This window comes from Parasteatoda tepidariorum, chromosome 5 (genome assembly GCF_043381705.1).
Source record: "Parasteatoda tepidariorum isolate YZ-2023 chromosome 5, CAS_Ptep_4.0, whole genome shotgun sequence".
Taxonomy (NCBI): domain Eukaryota; kingdom Metazoa; phylum Arthropoda; class Arachnida; order Araneae; family Theridiidae; genus Parasteatoda; species Parasteatoda tepidariorum.
This window is the reverse complement of record NC_092208.1, coordinates 63,251,084-63,273,844: the sequence shown is the minus strand read 5'-3', so window position 1 is coordinate 63,273,844 and position 22,761 is coordinate 63,251,084. Positions and strand designations below refer to the sequence as shown.

The 22,761-nt window shown below is 27.1% G+C and overlaps 1 protein-coding gene across 2 annotated transcripts; it reads right to left on the bottom strand.

The window, feature by feature from the left end:
* Window positions 1–1,070: 1,070 nt before the first annotated feature.
* LOC107452694 (Trimethylguanosine synthase 1) lies at window positions 1,071–22,684 on the bottom strand. 2 transcript variants are annotated; one of them, XM_071181544.1, is made up of 12 exons: window positions 22,440–22,684; window positions 20,409–20,509; window positions 16,973–17,198; window positions 15,324–16,020; window positions 14,975–15,071; window positions 11,951–12,052; window positions 9,868–9,967; window positions 8,900–9,074; window positions 7,593–7,724; window positions 5,702–5,915; window positions 4,322–4,400; window positions 1,071–1,317 (listed from the first exon to the last, which is right to left on the bottom strand). In XM_071181544.1, exons 2-12 carry the CDS (start codon window positions 20,507–20,509, stop codon window positions 1,192–1,194), a joined length of 2,049 nt encoding a protein of 682 aa, XP_071037645.1. In that variant the 5' UTR covers window positions 22,440–22,684; the 3' UTR covers window positions 1,071–1,191. The 2 variants fall into 2 exon arrangements, with proteins under 2 accessions (XP_071037645.1, XP_042902406.1); XM_043046472.2 differs by having other exon boundaries at window positions 14,975–16,020.
* Window positions 22,685–22,761: the final 77 nt, after the last annotated feature.

Here is a 22,761-nt window from a genome sequence, read left to right as displayed (position 1 = left end):
TGGTAGGAGATCCAAAATTGGCGATTTATTAAAATATAGCATAGCCAAAACAAGGCCAACCAGCATATCAATATAGAGTTAAAATAATACCTTGGCGATCACGAGTCGCCAACAAATTTATGTGAATTATTACAACCATGCAACCGAAACATTTAGCCGTTGGAAAATTAGAATAAAAAGTTATAAATAGATTTTTGTTTTCGATTAAAGGCGACAGTGAATTAATATATGTCTGCATAATAATGAAATAAAAAGAAAGTATCCGTTACATTGATCTGGAAGAGAAGAAATAAATATTTTATGTTTGTTTTAAAAAGATTAAGTCTGTGATTTATTTTAAAAGTAATTCTATCAATAAAAAATCAGCTTAAGTAATGAAAGATATTTTAAAAGATAGAAAATAAATATGCAATGCCAATTGTGGCATCACAGTTACATTAGGAAAAAAGTTGCATGAAAAGTTACGTAAAATATTATACAAAGGAAAAGTTGCGTAAGGAAAAAAAATATTAATTTATTAAAGTATGTCAACTATTAATTACAATGGATTTTGTAGCACCCGATTATAAAAATATTTATCTGGAAGTAATTTTCTTTTGATCACAGAAAAAATATTTTTAATATGAAGAATTAATGTATATTTAGAAAACAACTTTTTTTTAAAAAAGAAATAACTTATTATTAACCTACATTTTTTAACATTTATTGTTCTATTTCTCCTAATTTAAAAATATAATGGCTTGATTAAATAATTTTATGGAAATGGGATCACAGATATTTGAATTTTAATCAAAAAGGAATAAACATCTGAATAGCAAAAGGTTTAACATTTAATAACAAAAAAAAAGAAGAATGATTTCAATAAAAACAGAATTCAAATGTCAAATTACAATGCTTTGCTCTCATTTAACACTTAATAAAAAAAAATTCATAGATATAACTTAATTTTAACAAATATTTTTCCAACATTAATTATTCTATTTCTCTTATTCTAAAAATATAATGGCTTGATCAAATAATTGTACGAAAATAAGATCACAGATATTTGAATTATTAAAAAGGACTAAACATCAGAATAAAAAAATTTTAAAATTTATTAACATAAAAAAATGACTTCAATAAAAACAGAATTCAAATGTTTAATTACAATGTGCTTCACTCTTATTTAACATTTCAATAATAAAAATTTTTTTAAGCATCTTCAGTTTCCTCCGTTAGCACTAAATCTCCATAATAAGCAGTGATTGTTTTAACTTTCTTATTAACCGCATTTTGTTCGACTTCGACTTGTTTGCCATCGCCAGCAAGTTGGACCAACTAAAAAAAATAATTTAATCAACTTAAAAAATTTATTCATAAATACCAATAAAGTTATTGAGTTAAAATATTTTAAGAGTTCCATGATGCCTCTGATTTAAATTTAGATGAATTTGCACAGAATCAATTATTCAAATCACTAAATCAAGTTGCTTGCTAAATCAAAATTCAAGGTTAGTACAAAATATATGACACAAAAACAACTTATGAATGGCTTCTTGTGATCGTTTTGAAAAGTTAAGGCACATTTATCTAATACTGATTGATGCAAATAACATACACCGAAGAGCCATTACATTATGACCACCCTGCTAATAACATGTAGGACCACCTTTAGCCCTCAAAACTGCTAGCACCCGCCGTGACATTGATTCCACAAGATGCTGATAGGTAGTCTGAGGTATCTAGTACCAAGGGCTCACCAACTGGTCCTGCAATTCCCTCACATTGTGAGGGGGCAGAGTGGCAGCACGAATTTGGTTTTCCAAGTAGGACCACAAATGCTCTATTGGATTAAGGTTAGGTGAATTTGGGGTCCAAGACATGACTTGAAAGTCACTGGAATGTTCCTCGACGATTCGACCCTTATGACATGGTGCATTATCCTGTTGGTTAACACCATCCTTCGCAGGAAAAACTGTTGCCATGAATGGGTGAACCTGGTCTGCAACTATGTTCAAGTAGCTTACAGACCTAAGGGATTGTTCTATGAGGATTATGGGTCCTAATGTGCCCCATGAAAACATTGTTTGCCCCATGAAAACCTGGGCAAGAAAACCATGAAAACCTGGGCGAGCCCATAGTTATAGATGGAGGGTGGTCATAATGTAATGGCTTTTCGGTGTATACCTCAGGAGGTACTGAATTGGAGATTGATCGTTCTCTGGTTCAGGTCAAAATTACAATTAGTGGATGAATGAATAGATGTAAGAATGGATCTGCTCTCTAAACCGGGCTGTGACTTGTGTGTGAAGTGTCGCTGTGACTTGTGTATTCTTGGCCAAAGCTGGTGCCACTGATAAACAAGAAGTGCACCCTCTGTCTTAAATTTGCTTGGTTTCACCAAGCAGGCTTGCTAGTATTGGCAAGTGGCATTAGAAACAACAGTATACTGATAGTTGAGTGTTACAAATTTTGTTTTATTTAACCTTCCAAGTAAAATGCAATGCATTAAATAAATTATCACCTGTACATTTTACAGCATCAAAAAACTATTAAAGATCTTGTAAAAATACTATAATGCAAATAAAAGGCAATTTTTTCAATGAAAGCTTCTTTCTCTAGAATATGCCCTACTTTTAGTCACTATCATACATTATAGTGCCCTCAAGCTTTTGTTTAGAATAACCTTAAACTTTTTGATTTTTCTTAGTTGCAACCAGATTTACAAACAAATTGTTGTTTACAAACAGTAAAGACTAATTGGGTTATTTCAGAGTGACAACTCATAAGTGAAATTTAAATTTTACAGCTCTTATTGATATCAGAAAATTAAAAACTACCCAATAGTATTATTCGCAACAACAAAAAATTGACAAAACAGCATGTGAATTTACGATAGAATTGATTGTATGAAAAAGTGGTTCTCAGATGTGTGAATAGAATTTCGTGTGTTGCAATATTACATAAAAAATACCAGTGTATAAAAGTATGTGAAAATCAGAAGTAGCTCAAATTGAGCATATTAAATGTGATAAGATAACTTTGCAAAGTGAAATATCTAAGTCTTACCATGAAAAAATATCTGAATTTTATAACAACCAAATAAAACAAAAATGGGAAACATATATACCACATTGGTTTAATATTCAATATTACTGATCAGAATTTGTAACAGCTGCCCACAATCCTCTCATAGATTATGTCATAAATTATTATGTTGATCAAAAACTATAACCTGATCTCAGACTTTTCAAAATATAAGTTTAAAAATTATTATAAAATAACCACTTTTGTAGAGAGCAATTAAAAAATAATAACAATGAAAAAATTAAAAAACGAGATTTTGAAATTACTTTTTACTCTTAATTTCACACATTTATTTTGCTGCCTTTTTACAATTGTTTTCTAACTAATCTGTGTAAAAAAAACTAAAATAAAAAAAACTAGCTATAGCACATGAATGCAAACTTAGTAAAAATAACAGGGGGATAATAAGAAAAAGAATAAACATTTCATTAACCAAATTTTGCTATATTTTCAAAAAGGAAATTTTAAACATGCAGGATTTTATCTAAACATAAGTTTGTGATTCACACAATTTCACGAATCACCAGCCTTAAGATTCGAAGAATTCCAGGGCATATGCCTCACTCCTAGTTTTATAACTCCTAAGATTTATACGAAAAATCCGGAATACAATGATCCTGAAAAGTGTAAGGTAAAAGATAAAATTTTGAAACTGCAAGCATTACTGTGTATTTTCTTGTGTACTGGTAAAACAAAAATCATGAAACACCAGTAAATACACTAAAACTATTTTTGAAAAAAAAAAAAATTATACTCTTCCTCTATTATTTTCTCCTCTTAAGTATTTTTATTGTGCAATAACAAAAAAGAGCATGACATATCATTACTATTGGCAGTACCATTACTATTGCCATTCCTATTGGCATTACCATTAATTAAACTTTCTGTAGTCTGATGTGATTTCTAGCACACTTTTTTATAAAATTATAATTCTAATATTTTTAAATAAAATTTTACTCCTAAGACAATATGCTTCTTATTTTTACTATATTTTACTTCAAATCACAAGTGTCTAACTTTAGCACATCAAATAAAACATACTATAGCATAAAATAAGTTTTTCTCATACGTAAAATGCTATTCTTTTCTTAGTTCACTCTATTTACAATGAGTTCAGTATGCAACTTAAAAATTAAGTAAGTAATAAATTCAAGTAAAATAACACTTAGACTACAGGATAGAATTACATTATACATTCTATAACTACACAATAGAATACTCACTTTAAACACTTTTTAAGAATAATAAAGCCTACCTGATTTACTACAGTAGTTCTTGGCACAAAGAGAGCAATGTTGTGAGTTATTTTTTTACTTGCTTCAAATGTTTTATAAGTAAAAAAAGTTAAGGAAATAACAATGATCACCATATTGCTTTGTTCACAAGGAAAAAGAAAAGAAACAAATTTAACATGCATATGTGATATTCATATATATAAACAAATCAATGATTAATTTTTTGAATAATATAAAAATAAAAAAAGTTAAAATGTGTGTAAACTTATTTGCTGACATAAACTTTTCTCTAAAAAAATTTAAAAATTGCTTTTTAAATGGAGATTAGACTGTAAATTTATGTGTATGCCGTGATGGCTTATAGAGCTGTCTTTACAAGATAGCTGTCACAAAACTATCAAGAAACGTTTTTCTCGTTTCCTGCCTCTCAGATTAGCTTACAAAATGCTGAGTTCCAATTGCAAGACAACTTATATTCTTATCAACAATAAATTTTACTTAAACATACAAAAACACATTGAAATGATTTGTTACTTAGTTTAAAAAATGCTTATAGCTTTGGTTGTCAATATATAGATGATGTTTCATAGCAATAAAGCTACATTGTATATTAATCAAAAATAGCAACAAAAAAAATCTCTGAAGCTGTAAACATTTAAATTACAGTGTAGTAAATCAATATATTCTTTAAAGGATGCAGATATACAAGAACTTTATAAAAAGAAGTTCATGGTAGAAATATTCCATTTCCAATGGCTTTCAAAAGATTTAAAATAATTTTAGAAGTACAATGCTAAGTATAAACACATCTAAAATCCAAAACTATTTGTAGAGTTAAAACAAAACTAAGTAGCAAAATTCAAAAAAAGGTGGCTATAATTATGTTTAAAAAAATTTTGAAAAAATAAAAAATAAATTATATAGATAAATAAATAAAAAATATCAGCTTTTGAACATAATTACCTATTGCTTTACAGAAAAGTTATTTTAAGTTACATTAATAATCAGCTACTTTAATATTTCATGTGTTTGTTTTTTTTCTTCTAAGTTATGAAATTGACATAATGCTAAAAGAATAAAACTTTTATTTTTATATACACCATACACATATAGATGATTAACTTAGATTACAAATAAAATTAATATTATTCTAAGCATACACTGTTTAAATAACATATAATTGCAAAAGAAAGCAAATTATCTGAAATATATTCACGAGTTTCATCAGATTCATCACATTGGCATATTTATTTAACAATGAAATATGATTTCAATATGACAAGGCCATAGAATATGGATGAGTTAATCTCATCTCTACATAAATAAATATAACTCAAGAAGAAAGACATATCTTTAACTGATGTTCTAGAAAATGATTTTCATTAAAAAAAAAAGGATATATATCTGGCTCAATTCGATTTATATCAAACTCCTTGCTTTGTAAATACTTTGGACCACCCCAAGGAGGGCTTAAGAAAACGACATCAGCTTTCAATGAAGGTGCAAGGTCAAAGAAATCACCCACAATAAAATCTATATGTTGATCAACACCATACACTTTGGCATTATTTTTAGCTAATTCAATTTTCTTTGGATCAATGTCAATTGCTATAACTGGAAAGAAGAAAGATAAAACACAAGAAGATTAACATAAAAATAAAAGCTAGAAGCACTGATATAAAATAGTATGAACATAAATATCACTTTAAAGATATAACAATCATTTTCAGAATATATGTTGAATCACATGATCATTAACCCCTTCACAACTGAAGCATAAAGGAACATAGCAAAAAAAATTATAGTTCCGAATTTTGATTTTACAGCATTTAGTCATAATAAAATAAACTAAATATGAATGAGAGAGGGCTAATAATTAATTAGGTACTCATATATGAACCACAGATTTTAACTAAGTAAAAAAATATAATTTTAAAATGTTAAATTACACTTATAGTAGGAACAAACATTCATATAATTATACTATGGTTGATTTAAATACACTGATGAATTGATTTAATGACAATTTAGAGCAAAATAAATTTTAAAAAGTACGCAGTTTTATTTAAGTGCAATGCAATACTGCATAAGATCTCAGTTTCAAAGCTATTTCAATTATTTAAAGCATGCAAAATAAATAACTACTGAAAAGAATCTAACATTACTTATAAAAAAAATACTTAACTCTTCTGGGCAGTATTTCAAAATTAGGAAAAAAAAAACACAAAAAAAAGTTAAATATATGTATACACATTAATATGAAACAGTTATTTAAATACACATAAAAATATTACTAACTAGATATAAAATTAAATACTCATAATACTCTGAGATTTCACTTGACTACTATGCTGTCATAAATTTTGCAATACGTAACCAAGGTACACACACGTGGACCTGCATGTTCGTAACTGCATTCAATAATAAGTAAATATAAATTAAAAATCTTCATACAGATAATTGAACTAATAAGTCAAAAGAAAAATATTATTTTCAAAATAAGTAAATTATATAATATTTAAAATTACTTACATTTTCGTGTGTGTGGATTTAGCATTACTTTTTGAAAACCACTCCTGCTCCCAGAAAGCTTAAACTTCCATGAATGTTTTAGTGAGTGTAAAACTATAAATTTTCTTATAGCATGTTTTTAGAAGCTAAGAAGCATGGGTCCACGTGTGTGGATCAAGGTAATGAAGATGTTAACTGAATGAAGGGTATAGTGGCAAAAGGGCCAGATACAAGATATAATAAAGCTTAGGACTATACAAACTCGAGGTAACAAAATCAAATAGTACTAGAAACTATGTTTGATATGGAAACTAATGGGAAAACAAGAAAAGAAAAAAAGGTGGGAAAATTGCCTTATGATTAAGGAGTCAGTATTTAGCTAAGGAACAATAAACTTTTAAGAAGAGATAACATTAATAAAATTATTATAAAACTAATGCTCTATTAGATATTATTAAAATGTTACCAAAAATTTCTATTCTACTAATACATTCAATTATAATGCCCGATACCAGAATTAATAAGAATGTTTTCACAGCCAAGTAAATAGGTATTTCAAAGAGAAGAAAGCCTAAGCTCAGATTATTAAATTATTTGGAAAATCACTTAACCTTCACGAAAATTACAGTGGGAAATCAAATCAAATAAAGAGACAGTTCTATGGTTGGTAATATTGCTAAATTTAGAATACTACTTACACATTTTATCAAATTTGTGACTCAATGAAAAATATTAGTTAGGACTTATACCATTGTTATATAATATAAAAGCTATATTTACCATGATAACAAGTTTGTGCAAATTGAATAGAATTGCCTCCAGCTCCACAGAAAGCATCCACAATAATATCACAGGAACATCGCTCAGCAATATGAGCAGCAATTTTTTCAGGAGTAACAGAAAACCAAGATTCTGCAATGGTAGTAAAAATAAAAATATATTGTAATAACAGAAAGATGATTTTTAGTCATTACAAGCTGAAAAGAGACTACTTTGATGCATATTTCAGAATCTATAGTCAGTGTAAAGAAAGTATTTCAGACAAAAAAATAATTAAATTAAAACATATTTAATTTATTATTAATAAAACAGGTATTGAATAAGTTTATAACTAGTCAGTTTTAAATAAAATGATTAAAAATTACATTCCATAAATCTAAACAAACAGCTTTATAAAATTGAAAAGAAAAAGACCGTTTAAAATTTCTTTTTAAAACAAGACATTGAAAATGGCAGTCTCATCAAAAAAAAATAATAATAATAATAATGATAATAAAATATATTAATATAACTAAAATAAATGCCATAGCATTCAGAAGAGGCAATTATGTAATGTAGAAAATCTAAAGATAAGAGTTTTCCTTGATTTAAAGCTTTAAACAAATTATTCTAATTACTCTTCTTATTTTTAAAAACAAATATTTATTATAAAAATATTTTCCGATTGTTTTTTGAACAGGCAAAGAGCAAGGCACTAAAATACCCACTGCAATTAAATTACTATAAATTTAGATGAAAACTCTTTAGACCGTCTATTTTGCATAATCTGAAATAAAACCTTAACAGAGAGTTAGTACAACGAACCACTTCAGGGGTCTGCCTAGGTTTTTCTGAAAGGTACCTATTTTGAGAAAATTTAAGACGTAGTTTGTGAAAATTAAAAATTAGATTAAAAAATAAAAACAAAAATATGGTAAAAATATGGATTTTTCATTTCTTATGGGATACAAAAATGAAATTTTAAAAAAAAGTATTTTGTGAAACTACCGTTTTTCCTAAATTTGAATTTGTGAAAGTACCGCTAAACAGAAGTAAATTTGGCCTGGACAGATTCCTGCACTTGTACAAGGGACAATAAAGAATTTAAACTTTTTAATTTAACATTGTTTAAGATGCTATGTATTAAACAAATGACTATAAGAATGAACTTATAACACATAAAACTAAATACACTTAAACAATGAATTAACTTACACAATGGATAACACAGCGCAAAAAGTCCTAAAACAAAATTTTATTAAACAATAAACTTTAAAAGAATTACGATTAGAATAAAGTACAACCATTCAAAAACTAAATAAACTTACCTTCATCTAGCTTAATCCCTTCATCAAATAGACTAAACAATCTGTATCTTTGTGACCAATACTTTTTATAAGCTGGATTATTATTAACATTTGATGCTTCTGTTTCATTTGGGATTTCTGGAAGTACCTCTGTGGCATTATTTAGGCTTTCAACTGCATCCAATTCACTTTTATTCTAACAAAAAAAAAATTCAAACATGCATATTATTTTCTTATTTTTTACTACATAAAATAAAAAGGGGAATTTAGAGGATTGGATGAGACTATAATTCACCAAACTCAAATTTAAAAAATCTTAATATATTTCAAGGCAATTTATGCCTGAGTCAATATTACAAAAAAAGAAAAGAAAAGAGAAAGACATAGAATGAGGGGGGAAAAGAAAGAAAGGATAGGGGTTTAAAAAGGAAGGATATGACATTAGTAATCAATTCTATTATTAAAGAGAACTCTAAGGATTATTCATACAGTTCTTTTTCAACTAAAGACCTGACAATTAACCATCAGTTTACCCACTAATACACCTGTCCAAAAACTTAAATGTATGTAGCAGTTTGTGGTCATTTTTGGTCACAGTTTAAAACAACGTATCGAACTTTAAAAAGAATTTTATGATGATTCATAAGTAAAAATTGCATTTCCATATGCTTATCAAGCAAAAATAATAATGAATAGATATAAGAAGGAAATAAACATTGAAATTTTAAATATTAACAACATGTTTCATGCACAGAAATAGTTCATGAAAGAAAATTTTGATGAATTAAACACATTTGCATAAATTTACTAAGCCGTTGTTTCTTCCTGAAAAATACTGAACTTTTTTTTTGACATATGCTAATATACTCCTAAATTGAAATTTTGGTGAATTGGTAAAAATATAATGTTTTTAAAAACATCTAAAATTTAGCTAGAAAATATTAAATATAATCTAAATACATTATACCAGACAGTTTGAAAAATCATACCTCTATTAAAGATGCAGAATTAGAATTAAACATTTTAAAAGGACATTTTTTTCTCCTTTGTCTTTTCCGAGACTTCTTAACTCCATGAATCTTGTCTATTCTGTTAAGTCAAAAAAAATAATAATAATAAATAAATAAATAAAATATCCTTGTAAGAATAAGTACTTTTAAGTCACAATATTTTAAAACAATTATTATTGAGAACACTTCAGATCTGATGAGTGCATGATGCTTCCATGACATATAATTTAGTTCAGTTCTATCATAATTATATAATTTGCTTTTTTATTAAGTGAATTTACTTATTTTTCTGTTATTTTTTTCACTACATTCTGCAAATGATAAATAAAAAATTCGATTTCAAGCAATGGGAAAACAGAATGTTGTGCATATTATATACTTATCTCTTTTAATGAAGAAAAAGCTACACTAAGGTTATATTATTTTAAAGTAATCATTATTTATAAAACAGACTTACTAAAAGTGTTTTCCACTTATATCACATAATTTAACTTACTCCAGACAAATGCAATAAAACTAATTTCTGTCCCAAACTATTTAACTCTATTTATTTATTTATGCATTTTCAACTGCCTTTAGCTATTTATTAATTGTGTAATTTTAATCCAAAAATTAAATAAAAATATGAAAATAAAACATTGAAATGAAATATTATATTTTCACGAAAATCCAATCAATTTTTTCTCTCCATTTTACAGCATTATCCATTTTGTTCATTAAATTCAAGTACATGTTCTGATTTTCAAGTTAATATTTCTAGCTGTTTTTCAGTCAAACTACATTTTTTATCAATTTTTATCTAATTTTGGGCAGAAAGCTCTCTTTCACATACAACAGAATTACTAATGCAGTCAAGTCTTGTTATAATGGAGCACTCATCTAAAGATGATGCAATTATCAAACTGTTGGAATTTAAACTTGCTATATCTGAAATATAAATATGTTCTCTACATCAAGTAACTCTTGCTTCAGTTTCTATGCTGTAAGCTACAAAATCATTATGGTTGATGTCTTGAGCAAAAAAAAAAAAAAANAAAAAAAAAAAAAAAAAAAAAAAAAAAAAAAATAGTACTAATTATGTTACTATCGGCATATAACTAACTAGAATGGGCATAATTTGAATCACTTGATTTTTTTTGCTAAAAAAAAAAAGCATTTTATTACTAAGGTTGTGATTATTTTTAAGTCTGATTTCATAGATATTGAATGTTTTATAGAAAGTAATAATTATAGAGTTTATTTTATCTAAATTATTGCTTGATGTTTGAAATAGATTATATAAAAAATAAATTAAAAAAAAGATTAAATCTAGATTAAAGAGATGAGAAACTTTTAATTATAACTTTCATTTCATAACAAACATGCTTCAATTATATCAAAATAGTTTTACGTTTACTTAAAAACACATACACAAATTTATTAAAAACTTAGTTTGTGTACATAACTAATGAGGAAAAACAAACTGGCAAAAATAATTTAGAATATTTTATTTTTTCGATGCTACCTGATCTAAACCAATTCATCCTTAATTTGGTACCCAATGAACAAATTAGGTCTTGTCCTTACAAATTCTTTAAATTATTGAGCTTAAATAAAAAGAACTATGATTTCCTTTTTCCAGTGATTAATTTATAATATTCATAAGAATTGTAACTATTTTTGGTTAGAAATATTAAGTAATATACTACTTAGAAATAATATTTACTATTATTATTATTACAATTATTACATAATTGAAATATGTAAAAAAAAAATGAACAGATTTGATTTAAACCTTTTTTTTTATTGTTTCTAAAAATATCATGATTTAACCAACCTAGTTAATAGCTTTTGCTAAATTTTCATTTAAAATACAAAGCATGAAAATGAACTTGATTAGTTTTTAGGCATATTTCTGATTTTCAATGTGTGTAAAACTGTTAAAAATATATCTGAAGACATAACAAGTAAACTTGCATAGAATGACAACTGGCAGTAACCATAGAGCTGAAGGTAAGAATACTATGATCACCAAATTAAAACATAAAAAAATTACATGAATTTGGAGTTTTTTTTTATTTACTTGATACAAGTTGGTTTCATCATAAAGCCTAAATCTGTGACTTGATCTATAGGATTTACATCTATCACACCTTCAACTGATTCATTGTCATCAAGAGACAACCTAAAAAGTAAAATATTATATTAAAATAAATAATCTAAAAACCAAAATAGAAATAATCTTATAATCTCGTTAGAAAAATTATCCTGCAAGTAAACATGGATATCCTTTATGCTTGAAAATTGCTTTATTTTGCAAAAATAATTACTAATTCTCTAAAGTTATGGATGGCCAAATTTAACAAATAAATGGAAACTTGCAAATAGCTTTGAAGGAATAAATTGTTAGTGACTAATCAATATCAACCATATCACTAATTATTACCATAATCGCTTCAGTAACTTATTCAATCCAATTTTTAATTAATAATTTACATAAAAACTTTAGGCAATTTTTAATTTAATATTAAAAATAATAACTAATATAATTTCAAATAAGTTTTTATCTAATTTCTTTTAACCTGAAAACAAATCAAAAGTACAATCACTTGTTGCATCCAATAATTAAAATAATGCTTCATAAAACTTTAGTTATAAACCAACTGAATTTTTGCTCTTTACAAAAGGGTAAAAAAAAGGAGTAATTAATCAATAAACTGGTATTAATCAATACTACCAAATACTGACATAATTAACAAAGTATTTCAATTTTTATTTATTTATTGTTACTTGTTCCCCTTCTTGATTACATTACTCAGTTACATTAAGCAAAACTCATTTTTAGAAGTTCAACTCATCAAAATAAAGTTGAAATATATTCAGTAAAATTCAAGCATTGATCACAGCCAACTCACAATAAAAACAATTTACAAGAATCAAGCAATGTTCTCAATTAATTTTGCTCCTTATTATATAACATACTTTTTTTCATTTCAATTACTGTTGATTTTAAATTACTTAATTTTTCAGAAACAGGTTTCAACAATGTAATAATATGCAAAATAAACACATGAGTACAGATAAGTTTAGAAATACTAATTCAATGGCATAGCCCTCAACCAGAATTCACATTGATGTTCACATTCATGTTAATTCAATGAAAAAATTTCATTTTTTAAACGTCTGTCCCTCACAAATATGCTCAATTGAATTTTTGAAAAATTTTAAGAGCAATACTAAAATTGTCATTTGCACTCGCTGTTCAGATTTCAAAATCTTAATTACTGTACGTAAGCTTATGCAGAATAGAATTTCTGGGATTCCCTCAACATTTGCCTAATACATTGCATAGTCTTGTTTTTGTTAAAATTCCTAATTATTTCCCACGCTTTCCTTTCCATCAACACACTTGAATATGTAAGGCAGACTCAAAGGAAAAATATTCTGCGATTGCAAAACCTCATTTAAAAAACTTTCTGTGAACAATTTGTAACTAATTTCAACCCTTTCATCCCCACCTAAATTTGTTCTAATTTACTGACTTTTTACAATTGTTTTAAGTTTTATAAAATTCTATATTGATTATTATGCATACCAGCATATATTTGTTTAGATGTAGTTGTTGTTGTAGTTCATTTACGTCGCACTAGAGCTGCACAATGGGCAATTTTTAGATGTAGAAGTTTCTTTTTTTAATAAATATAACTAGCTATTGACAAAACCTTATACTTGGCTCTTTGTATATCCAAAGTCTAAGTTGCTCAGAAACATTTCCTTACTAATATTTAATAAATAGTTCAATAAGAATCACTTTTTAATTTTTACACTAAAATAATCTTGTTTTAAGCAACTTATTTCACTATTCATAATACCACCAAAAAAAAAAATAATTCGAACTGTGGGGTAGAAGAGGAAGGAATGTAGACTTTGGAAGAAAAAATTTTTCAATAGTAATGCAAAAAAAATGTTTAGCATGAAGATCACATTCGTGCATATTATGCACATATGGCTTCAGAATAAGAAAAAGTGCTTGAGCAAAAACTATTCTAACATCAACAAACCACTTGTATTTTTGATTTCCTAATAGTCAGAGTCCTGCCAGGCTTATACACCTGCAGTCACATCTTCCGATCTTCTGGCCCATTTTTAAAATAAATTATTTTTTTTGTTTAAAAATTCCTTTGTATGAAGTGTCATTAGTTTGGAACTCCTGAATGGCAAAAATAAAATATTTCCTTTTATTATTAATCTAATCTGAGCTTCATTAAAATATATTTCGTCTTAGATATATTTGTATGTCTTCATTATTTCGGAGAAGCAACTATGAACAATTTGATAATTTTCTTCAACGATTACTTAACTTCATAAATATATTTTTTCAAGTAATGTTTCCCACCAAGAACCAATTCTTTTTCTACAAATTGTAATCAATACTTAAAGTCCAGGATAAATAATCTACTGATTCTTTCAATCCTTACCAACTTCCATCAAATTCTTCTCCATACAGAGCAAAAAAAAGAAAAACAAATATAAAACAAACTTTAGCTTCCAAGTTAAAAAAAGTAAGCTTAAAACGTAAAGTAACAGTAAAAAAAAAAAAAAATTTGAATAACATGTAGCACATAGGTCTTCCAGAATGTATATAAGAATCGTACCTTTCATTTACAAACAAGCATATTTCCAACCCAAGTTAAATTATTATATAAATTTGGAGATCTTTTTTTTTGTTGTCTTTTTATTTGATAAATGTATAACCGCAGTGGCAACTTTTAATCAACTTGAAATTTTAAATTTGGAAGGTAATCCCCCCCCCCTCCTGATACAGCCTATATAACAGGGATTTTGTTGTTTTTGGAGATCTTAATGAGGCACTTGCCATGATTGCTAATTAACAAAGCCTTTATTAAATTCTAGACTCTACTATTCTCTGCTATTTTCAACATCTTCGTAACTGTACTCAAAGAGTCCACATAGCACTGAAAATATTTTCTAGTAGCTCTGTTGCTAATAATATTCTAATTAGGGAAGTTTACAATTATAAAGTGTATAAAATTAAAAATATTTAATGACACAGCAATTAAAAATATTTAAAAAGAACACTAATTACCTTCTTTTAATTTTAATAGGCATTTCAGTAGGAGGTTCATCATCACTTTTATCCATTTGCTCAAAAGTAATCTCTTCAACTGGTTTTAACACTTCACCTACAGAAGAAAAAGGCTTAGAAAATGTGGAATCATCTAAAGCTGGTAAGCTAGAAAAGATATCACTTTCTAAGCTGTTTTGATTTTTATGCAAAATCTCAGTTTGCTTATTTGAAATGCTAATGGGAGCAGATGGCACAACTGGAGCAATGTCAGAAAAATCATCATCAGGATTTAAGTTTAACTCTTCAAACTGAAGAGCACATTCCCCAATGTCAACAGAAGAACAAAGATAACAATCAGGTTTCTTACAATTAGAACAAGATTCAAGAATACCGCTCTCTTCAGAATATCCCCTTTCAATAGACTTTTCTTTTTGAGCCATATGCGAATCTTTAAAGAGTTCATAATGATGATCATACAGTTCTCTACTATGTTGTAACCAGAGTTCATCCCATCCATCATCTGTGCAAGGCATTGTGGGTAGGGAAACATCTTCAAGAGGAACTTTACAAGCAAACATGTTATCATATTCAGGTTTTTGTAAAGGAAGATCATTTTCAAAATTTTTCATTTGACTTTCAGTAAAAATATTTTGTGTTTTTAACTCTTCTAAAAATTCTAACTCAGTATCATCACGCTTTTGAGACATTGCAGTTTCTTCATCACAATCCATACGACCGAGAATGTCTGGATTAATTTCACCATTTTCAACAATCACGGCCTCATTATCTTGAAGCTGATTATTTGTAAATTTATCAGGTTGCTCAGGATACATTTGATCAGTGTTAGGCTCGTTAAGATAATCAGGATTGATGTAGTCCTTGTATTTTTGGACCCATGCATTCATTAGTATAGTGTCTCCGTGCAGATTCCAGTATTCATTCCAATCAGCATCACAGTTTACATTTTCGTAGTTGTTGGAACTATAATGATCATATTCACTATTATAGTCAGAGTAGTTAAATTCATCTTCATATATTTTCTTCTTCTGGTAATGGCGTCGATTCTGAGAATGAAATTAAAAAAAATTTTTTTTATAAGAATTGAAAAACATAAAAGAAAAATAATTCATTTAAACTTATAAGTAATTAGGATTACTAAAATAATATAAAAGGAAAACAAAGGAATAACCTTCTCCCACCAAGAAACCCAATTTGAGTTTTTTTTATTATTAATAACAAAAAAACAGTATTTTAAGTAAATAGTATTTAACATAAAACTTAAACAGTACTTATAAAAGAACATATAAGGAAAATAATTTACTTAAACAAATATGTAGTACAACAAGCTAACAAGCAGATCAAAGTGCTAAAATAATATAAAAAAGGGAACAGAAAAACAACCTTTTTCATACCACATACCGAGAAACTCAATTTCAAAATAAGACATTATTTTAGGATTACATGGCCCACCAAGTGAAAAAGAAAAGAAAAAAACAATCAAGTAGTGGAGAAAATCTTAAATTTTAGATCTAACGAAAAATCAAATATAGTTTATAACTTCATGATAGTTTCAATCAATAAACATTCTTAAAGATGCCATATTTCAAAACTTACCTACACATTTTAAATCATAATATTACACATGAAAAGAGCAACCAAAAATAAATACCCTATATACTTTGCTAATATTATGCTGCCTAAATGCTTAGCAAAATATTCAGTTGCCTGAATGTTCAGCCAAATATTTGGTTGCCCGAATATTTGCAAAGTATTTTTTGGGAAAGTATTTCTGGACAATTTATTTACTTATTTTTTTGGAATTAAGATAGATTTAATAAAGAATAATCTTAATTTGTATTTCTTATAGATTGTTGGAAGTAGTTTTTACTTATAATTGATTAATTATATTAACTGATGTTATAATTTAAAAATTTCACTTATTAATTTAAATTTTTGTAAAAAGGTAAGAGAGTTATTGGTAAATACACTAATGGAGACGAAAGAAACTATTCATACCTGATTTCCAAAGTTCACCGGAAGCCCCATACTTTTCATCAACTCAACATCATTTTCAAACTCTCCTTCAAATGGAATATCAGGTTCATAATCTTGATCAAATTCATTATTTAAATCAGTAGAATCTTCAACTGAATTATATTCTATACCATTTATCTCTTTATCATCAGATGGTATTTCTTCCTCTTCTTTTCTTTTAATATCATGCTGAGTTGGGTTATAATCCCTTAAAATAATTTAAAGGAAAAATACAACTTGGCTGTTTAAATGTTTAAAACAGTGAACTAAAATTAAAACATCCATTTTCTCTAAAAACATAATAAATCTATTAATATCTTATTTGGGCTTAGATTATAAAGAGCAGAGAAGTTAAAAGATTATAAAGAGCAGAGAAGTTAAAAAGATTATAAAGAGCACAGAAGTTAAACAAAAAACACAATTGAAGTTTATCCTCCGATGAAGAGAAAATCTACACACGAACAGCAGTCAGTGGGCCAAATAAGGCATTTTAATGGTTAATGTGCAACTGCTGCTAATTAGCTAAAAAATATGAAGAAAAAAACTACATAACATGCCCAAAAATTTTTTTATTATATTTTTAAAAAAAAATTTAAATAAAAAAAAAAAAAAAACACAACATAGAAATTATAATGATAAAATTCCTTTTTAAAAAAAATCAAAGCAAGTAAAAAACTATGAAATTTAGATACTTAAAAATTAAAAGATATAAATAGTTTAAAGTAAAACACTCCCATAACAGCCAGTTGGTGGCCTAGGGACAAGTAGTTGGTGAACATTATCAAAATTGTGAGACACCACTTTCACTTTCTAACACAAGTTGATACCCATTGATTTGAAGCTGGGCGACTTCAAGCAGCAACAAAAGATGAGACTCTGGTTCTTCATAATGATAGCCATGTGCCTAAACCACTGTGCACTGTTAAGCCGAATCTCGATTAAATTTAATAGCACAATTATTTTTTAAAAAACTAATAAGGTATAACTAATAACGAAAAAATTATTATAATGTGATCGAAAAAATCATTGAAGGAGAAATTATAAGCACTAAATAAGACACAAGAAATAATAAATACAAAACAACAAAAAAAGAACCCAAAATAATAAAAATGTATGAAGTTCTAGAATTCTAGTACACCAAGTAAGAAACAGAAAAAATCATAACAGCACATGTTTAATTTGATAATACAGGAAAGGTACAGTTAAAATTATAAAAGAAGTTTTTTATTGGAAAGAAAAGAAAAACTTCTACACGGTTAATTCTTTTAAACAAGCAGGCTAAAACTATATTTTAAGCATATTATAAGATTAGATAATTGCAAGGTATATGATAGGATGAGCAGAAGTATATCATACACATATTGAAATTTAACTTAGAAAAGAGAAGACAAATGTTAATAAAGAGCGTAATTAATCTAATATACTTAAATTCTTTCTTTTTTTGTATTCAATACGGGAAGTTTCTCTTCTAAAAAATCAAGCATAGTTTAAAAACCGCACAGAATTTTCTCCAAGTTAAGAATCAAATGGAGGTAAAACTGCTTGCCACTTATTCATCCTTTAAACAAAAAGACATACAGACACTGACTATCTGGTCAATAAAGAAAGAAACGCCGCAACAGCAAAAGGTGCTACTTTCCTAAAGAAATGTGGAGAAATTTTGGATAGAACTCAAAATAAAGCTTTGAGAATCATCGCTGCAGCTTCATGCTCTATCCTGATTCTTGCCGTGGAAGTCTTAACTGACCAAGAGCTTAGAAGTGACAATCAACTCTTGAAACTGAATGAAAGGAGTTCAAGACAATAACTGGCCCATTGGAAAAATCACCTTACTAGTCAATCTAGATTAGAAACAGACAAAACTTTCCTCATTGACACAATGCACCTTAGAACAAACTACAACTAACTAAGAAAAACTAATTAGTATTTTTGCTCGCAAAGCTTTTGATAAAATAAGCTGTTTGACTTATGATTTTACCATTCCTTTTAGCAGCATCTTTATTGGTACAGTTAAGAAAAAATATAACATTGTGCGTTAAAAGCATATTCCTTAGATGAATATTTAGAAGAAATTTGGGTCCGTTAACAGACCCTTCACAAAATATCCTTTCATAAAAACGGACCCTTCACAAAATACTTTAACTTAAAAACAGACCCTTTACAAAATAATTTATCTTTTAACCGGACCCTTCACAAATTTGTTTATCTTCATTATTGTTTTGTTAATCGAATAAATCCTTCCTAGGAAGGGCGGAGGAAGAAAGACAGAACAAACGAACAAAATTTTGTCTTTGGCAGATGCTTCTTCCTTTATTCGTCCGAAATGAATATCTTGCGTTCAGCAGTATAGGCTAAATACCAAATATTTGTATGTTGCATCGCTAATTTAGTAGCTGCAACTACTGTTTATGTTTTAAAATTTAATTTTTTTAATTATAATTTTACAGTGTTGAGCACAATTTAAAAACTCCTTGAAAAAGTTTTTTTTTTTTTTGCAATAACGGACCCTATTTGCACAAATTCACAAAAGCGGACCCTGGTTGAAAGAATGTGACTTAAGGACTATTTTATATTCCCAAATTACGAGTAATTTTTTCACAATTTTACAAAATCGGACCTTTCACAAAATGTCTGGACAAACCCCTGCCTTAAGACATTTAAGGCACAATACAGAGTAAACTTCAGAATCACCCCTTCCCACAACTTTTTACATGGAAACTTATACCCTGAACATCATATACTGTTGTGTTGTTTCGTCTCCAGACTGTCCACTCTATTGTAAAGGGGACTTTATGAATTTTAATATCTTGTGTCCTCATCTTCAAAACAAACATTTGTCTGTTTCTAACTGTTTTAATCTTGCTGAACTCTACAAGGATTTATGATTCCTGGACTCTTCTCTGATGCAAGATAACAAAAATTATCTAGAAGAAAGCTTCTTACCGTTTCCACAAAGAGTTTAATTTCTAAAGACTATACATTTTTTCAGTAATTTTCTTTTTTTCCTTTTATCAGATAAAAGATAAAAACAATGTCTTATAAGGATGGTTCAGAATTGTAGAAATCGGAGATAAAATTATTACAAGAATAAAAACATAATGGAATATAAATATTAAAAAAAACTGTTTAATGGAGAACTTCTCAAATGGTATTCACAAAAAAGCACACTAAAGGTAACTACTATTGCATTTGCTAAATTTAACGAAACCTACATAATTGAAAATATATATTAAACAAAACACTACTTAAATCTATAAAGAAGTGCATAAGGAATTTAATGAAAGAAAGATAACCATTAAAATTATAAACTAAAAAAAATTCTTTTAAAACATTAAAGTTAAATCAAGCGTATTAAAAAATTTCAACATGTGCGCGTTCAACATTTTAAATAAGCTCTTTAAAATAAGTAGTTAATTACTTAAGTTGGACTCTTGAAAGCACACAGACATTTTTGGTATCTTCAAAAACAGTCTCTACATACACTTCTTGATGAGAATAAATAGATCCAGCCATCCACATCTTAAATAACAAAATATAAATAAGTTTTAAAAAAAATGTATACATTACATGCATATTTGTATATAAAATTTTAAATTATATATATAATTCTCGGCCATAGATGGCACCACTGGAAAACAAGAACAATTGCACCCCCTCTGCCTAAACAGGCATAGGTCAACAAATTATATACATACATTATAACATAGAAACAAATTAAAACAACAACATTACAATGTCTACAAAACATATGTAATAAAGTACTGCAGATTATCAGTGGAATTGGATATCACAACAACTGAAAGAAAACAAATTTTAAAGAATATTTTGCAGATTATCTATAGAATTCAAAAGATTTCACTTGTCAAAATATGTCATGTCTAAATGTTTCTTATTTAGTTAAAATTGGCATTTTTTTTTAATGAAATTATATAAAATATTTTATTTCACTAAACATAGAGGTTAGACAAATAGGGTGTTTGTCCAAAGCCTTACACTAAAAATAATTATTAATTTTGTTAATTATTAAAACTTTTGGTTCTATTAAAAGACTTACTTTTGAAATTAAAAATTATATTTCAATTATACAGTTAAAGATTAAATACAACATGGCTCTTAAGAGCAAAGGCTAAAACATTTTTATTCAGAGAAATCAAAAATATAAAGAAACAAAACTTCCCAGTAAGAATAATAATTTTAAAAATAAAGAAAAATGTTTGAGGTGGCTATTTCTAGGGAATAAAATTCGATAAATTAATTTGATATTTTATGGCAAAACTGGGCGCAGATAAATTCAACTACTTTTTTTTTTAACACAAATCAAAATTTCCATTGCATACAACAGCCAAATAAATAAATATAATATTTAAATTTTCTTGTGCCACCTAGCTGAAAAAAAATTAATAAATTAAGATCGCCCAATGATTCTAATAAATTTAGAACAAAATTTAGTTATGACTGTGATCAAAGAGCTCAATAGAAAAAAGGCTATCGAATAAGCATTTATAAAATATCATGAAACAGAATCTCAAAAAAAGAAAACATTAAATTACTTGCAATTAAAATATGGAAAAGCAAAACCTCTTATGGGCAAAATAATGGTAGTAAAATTTTATGAAAACAAAAAATTTGATTTATTTATATGGGCTTCTTTATATATTTTTTTTCTTTTTTACATTAATCATTCATAGCTTTGAAAAAGTGCATTGAAATGCCTAATATTATTTAAAAACAATATTACAACCAAAAGACTAATATTTCTAACACTATTATTTATTATCACAAACTAATCACTGGTTAATATTAAAAAATATATAATTCATTCAAGTGAACACCTTCATGAATTAGAAAATACAAAATGAAAATAATCATATCAAATGAAGTAAAAAACAAATTTCAGAAAATAGAGGGAAAAAAAAATGATTATTTAAAATTACTTTTTGCGGAACAAGTCTTTTTACATACTTTATATGTATAAACTACACATTAATTAAATTTCAAAAGTATTCCCATAAAAAGAATTTTTTTCTTAAAAAAAAAACATTTCACAAAATGTATCGAATCAAAACAAGCCTCTTTAGCAGCTAATTATTTTACACACCAAAAATCCTTCAAACCTCTTTTTTAAAGTCTGATAATAGATGATATAATACTCTTAAAAAAATGGGGGGGGGGGATATCACAACCAAGGAAAGACATTTATACTCGATAAAAAAAATTTTTTGCCCTAGTTGAATGAAATAATTCAACAGAACACTTGAAAAGAAACAAATTAGTGACAAACTAATTTAATTTAAGACATAGCACAAGCTTTTTTTAAAAAAAAAATTATCACTGAGAGTGACTTCAATAAAATATATCATAAATTAATCGGGGTCCCAATTAATCAATTGATTAGATTAATAAAATGTCAAATAAATTGCATACAATCTAATAATAAAAAAAGTCTTACACAAGAGAATTAATCAGCTAACAATTCTAAAAGAAATATACTAACTAACTGTTGTCAAAAGATTCAATAATAATCTCTCATCGAAAGATTTTGAAAATCATAAATTATTGACTCTTTATTTTATAACAGAACGCTTTTTTTCTATTTTTCATAAATCGTAGTCTATGCTCGTTTTTAGAAACTAGATATTTTTCGACGTTCCAGCAGCTTCAGCGGCGAGGACTTTTGTTTACAATGAGTGCATGATGCCATTTATATTATTCTAAACTTTCAAGTTGCCACTTCATCTCAAAATTGATTAATTTTTTTTCCAGAAATTAAA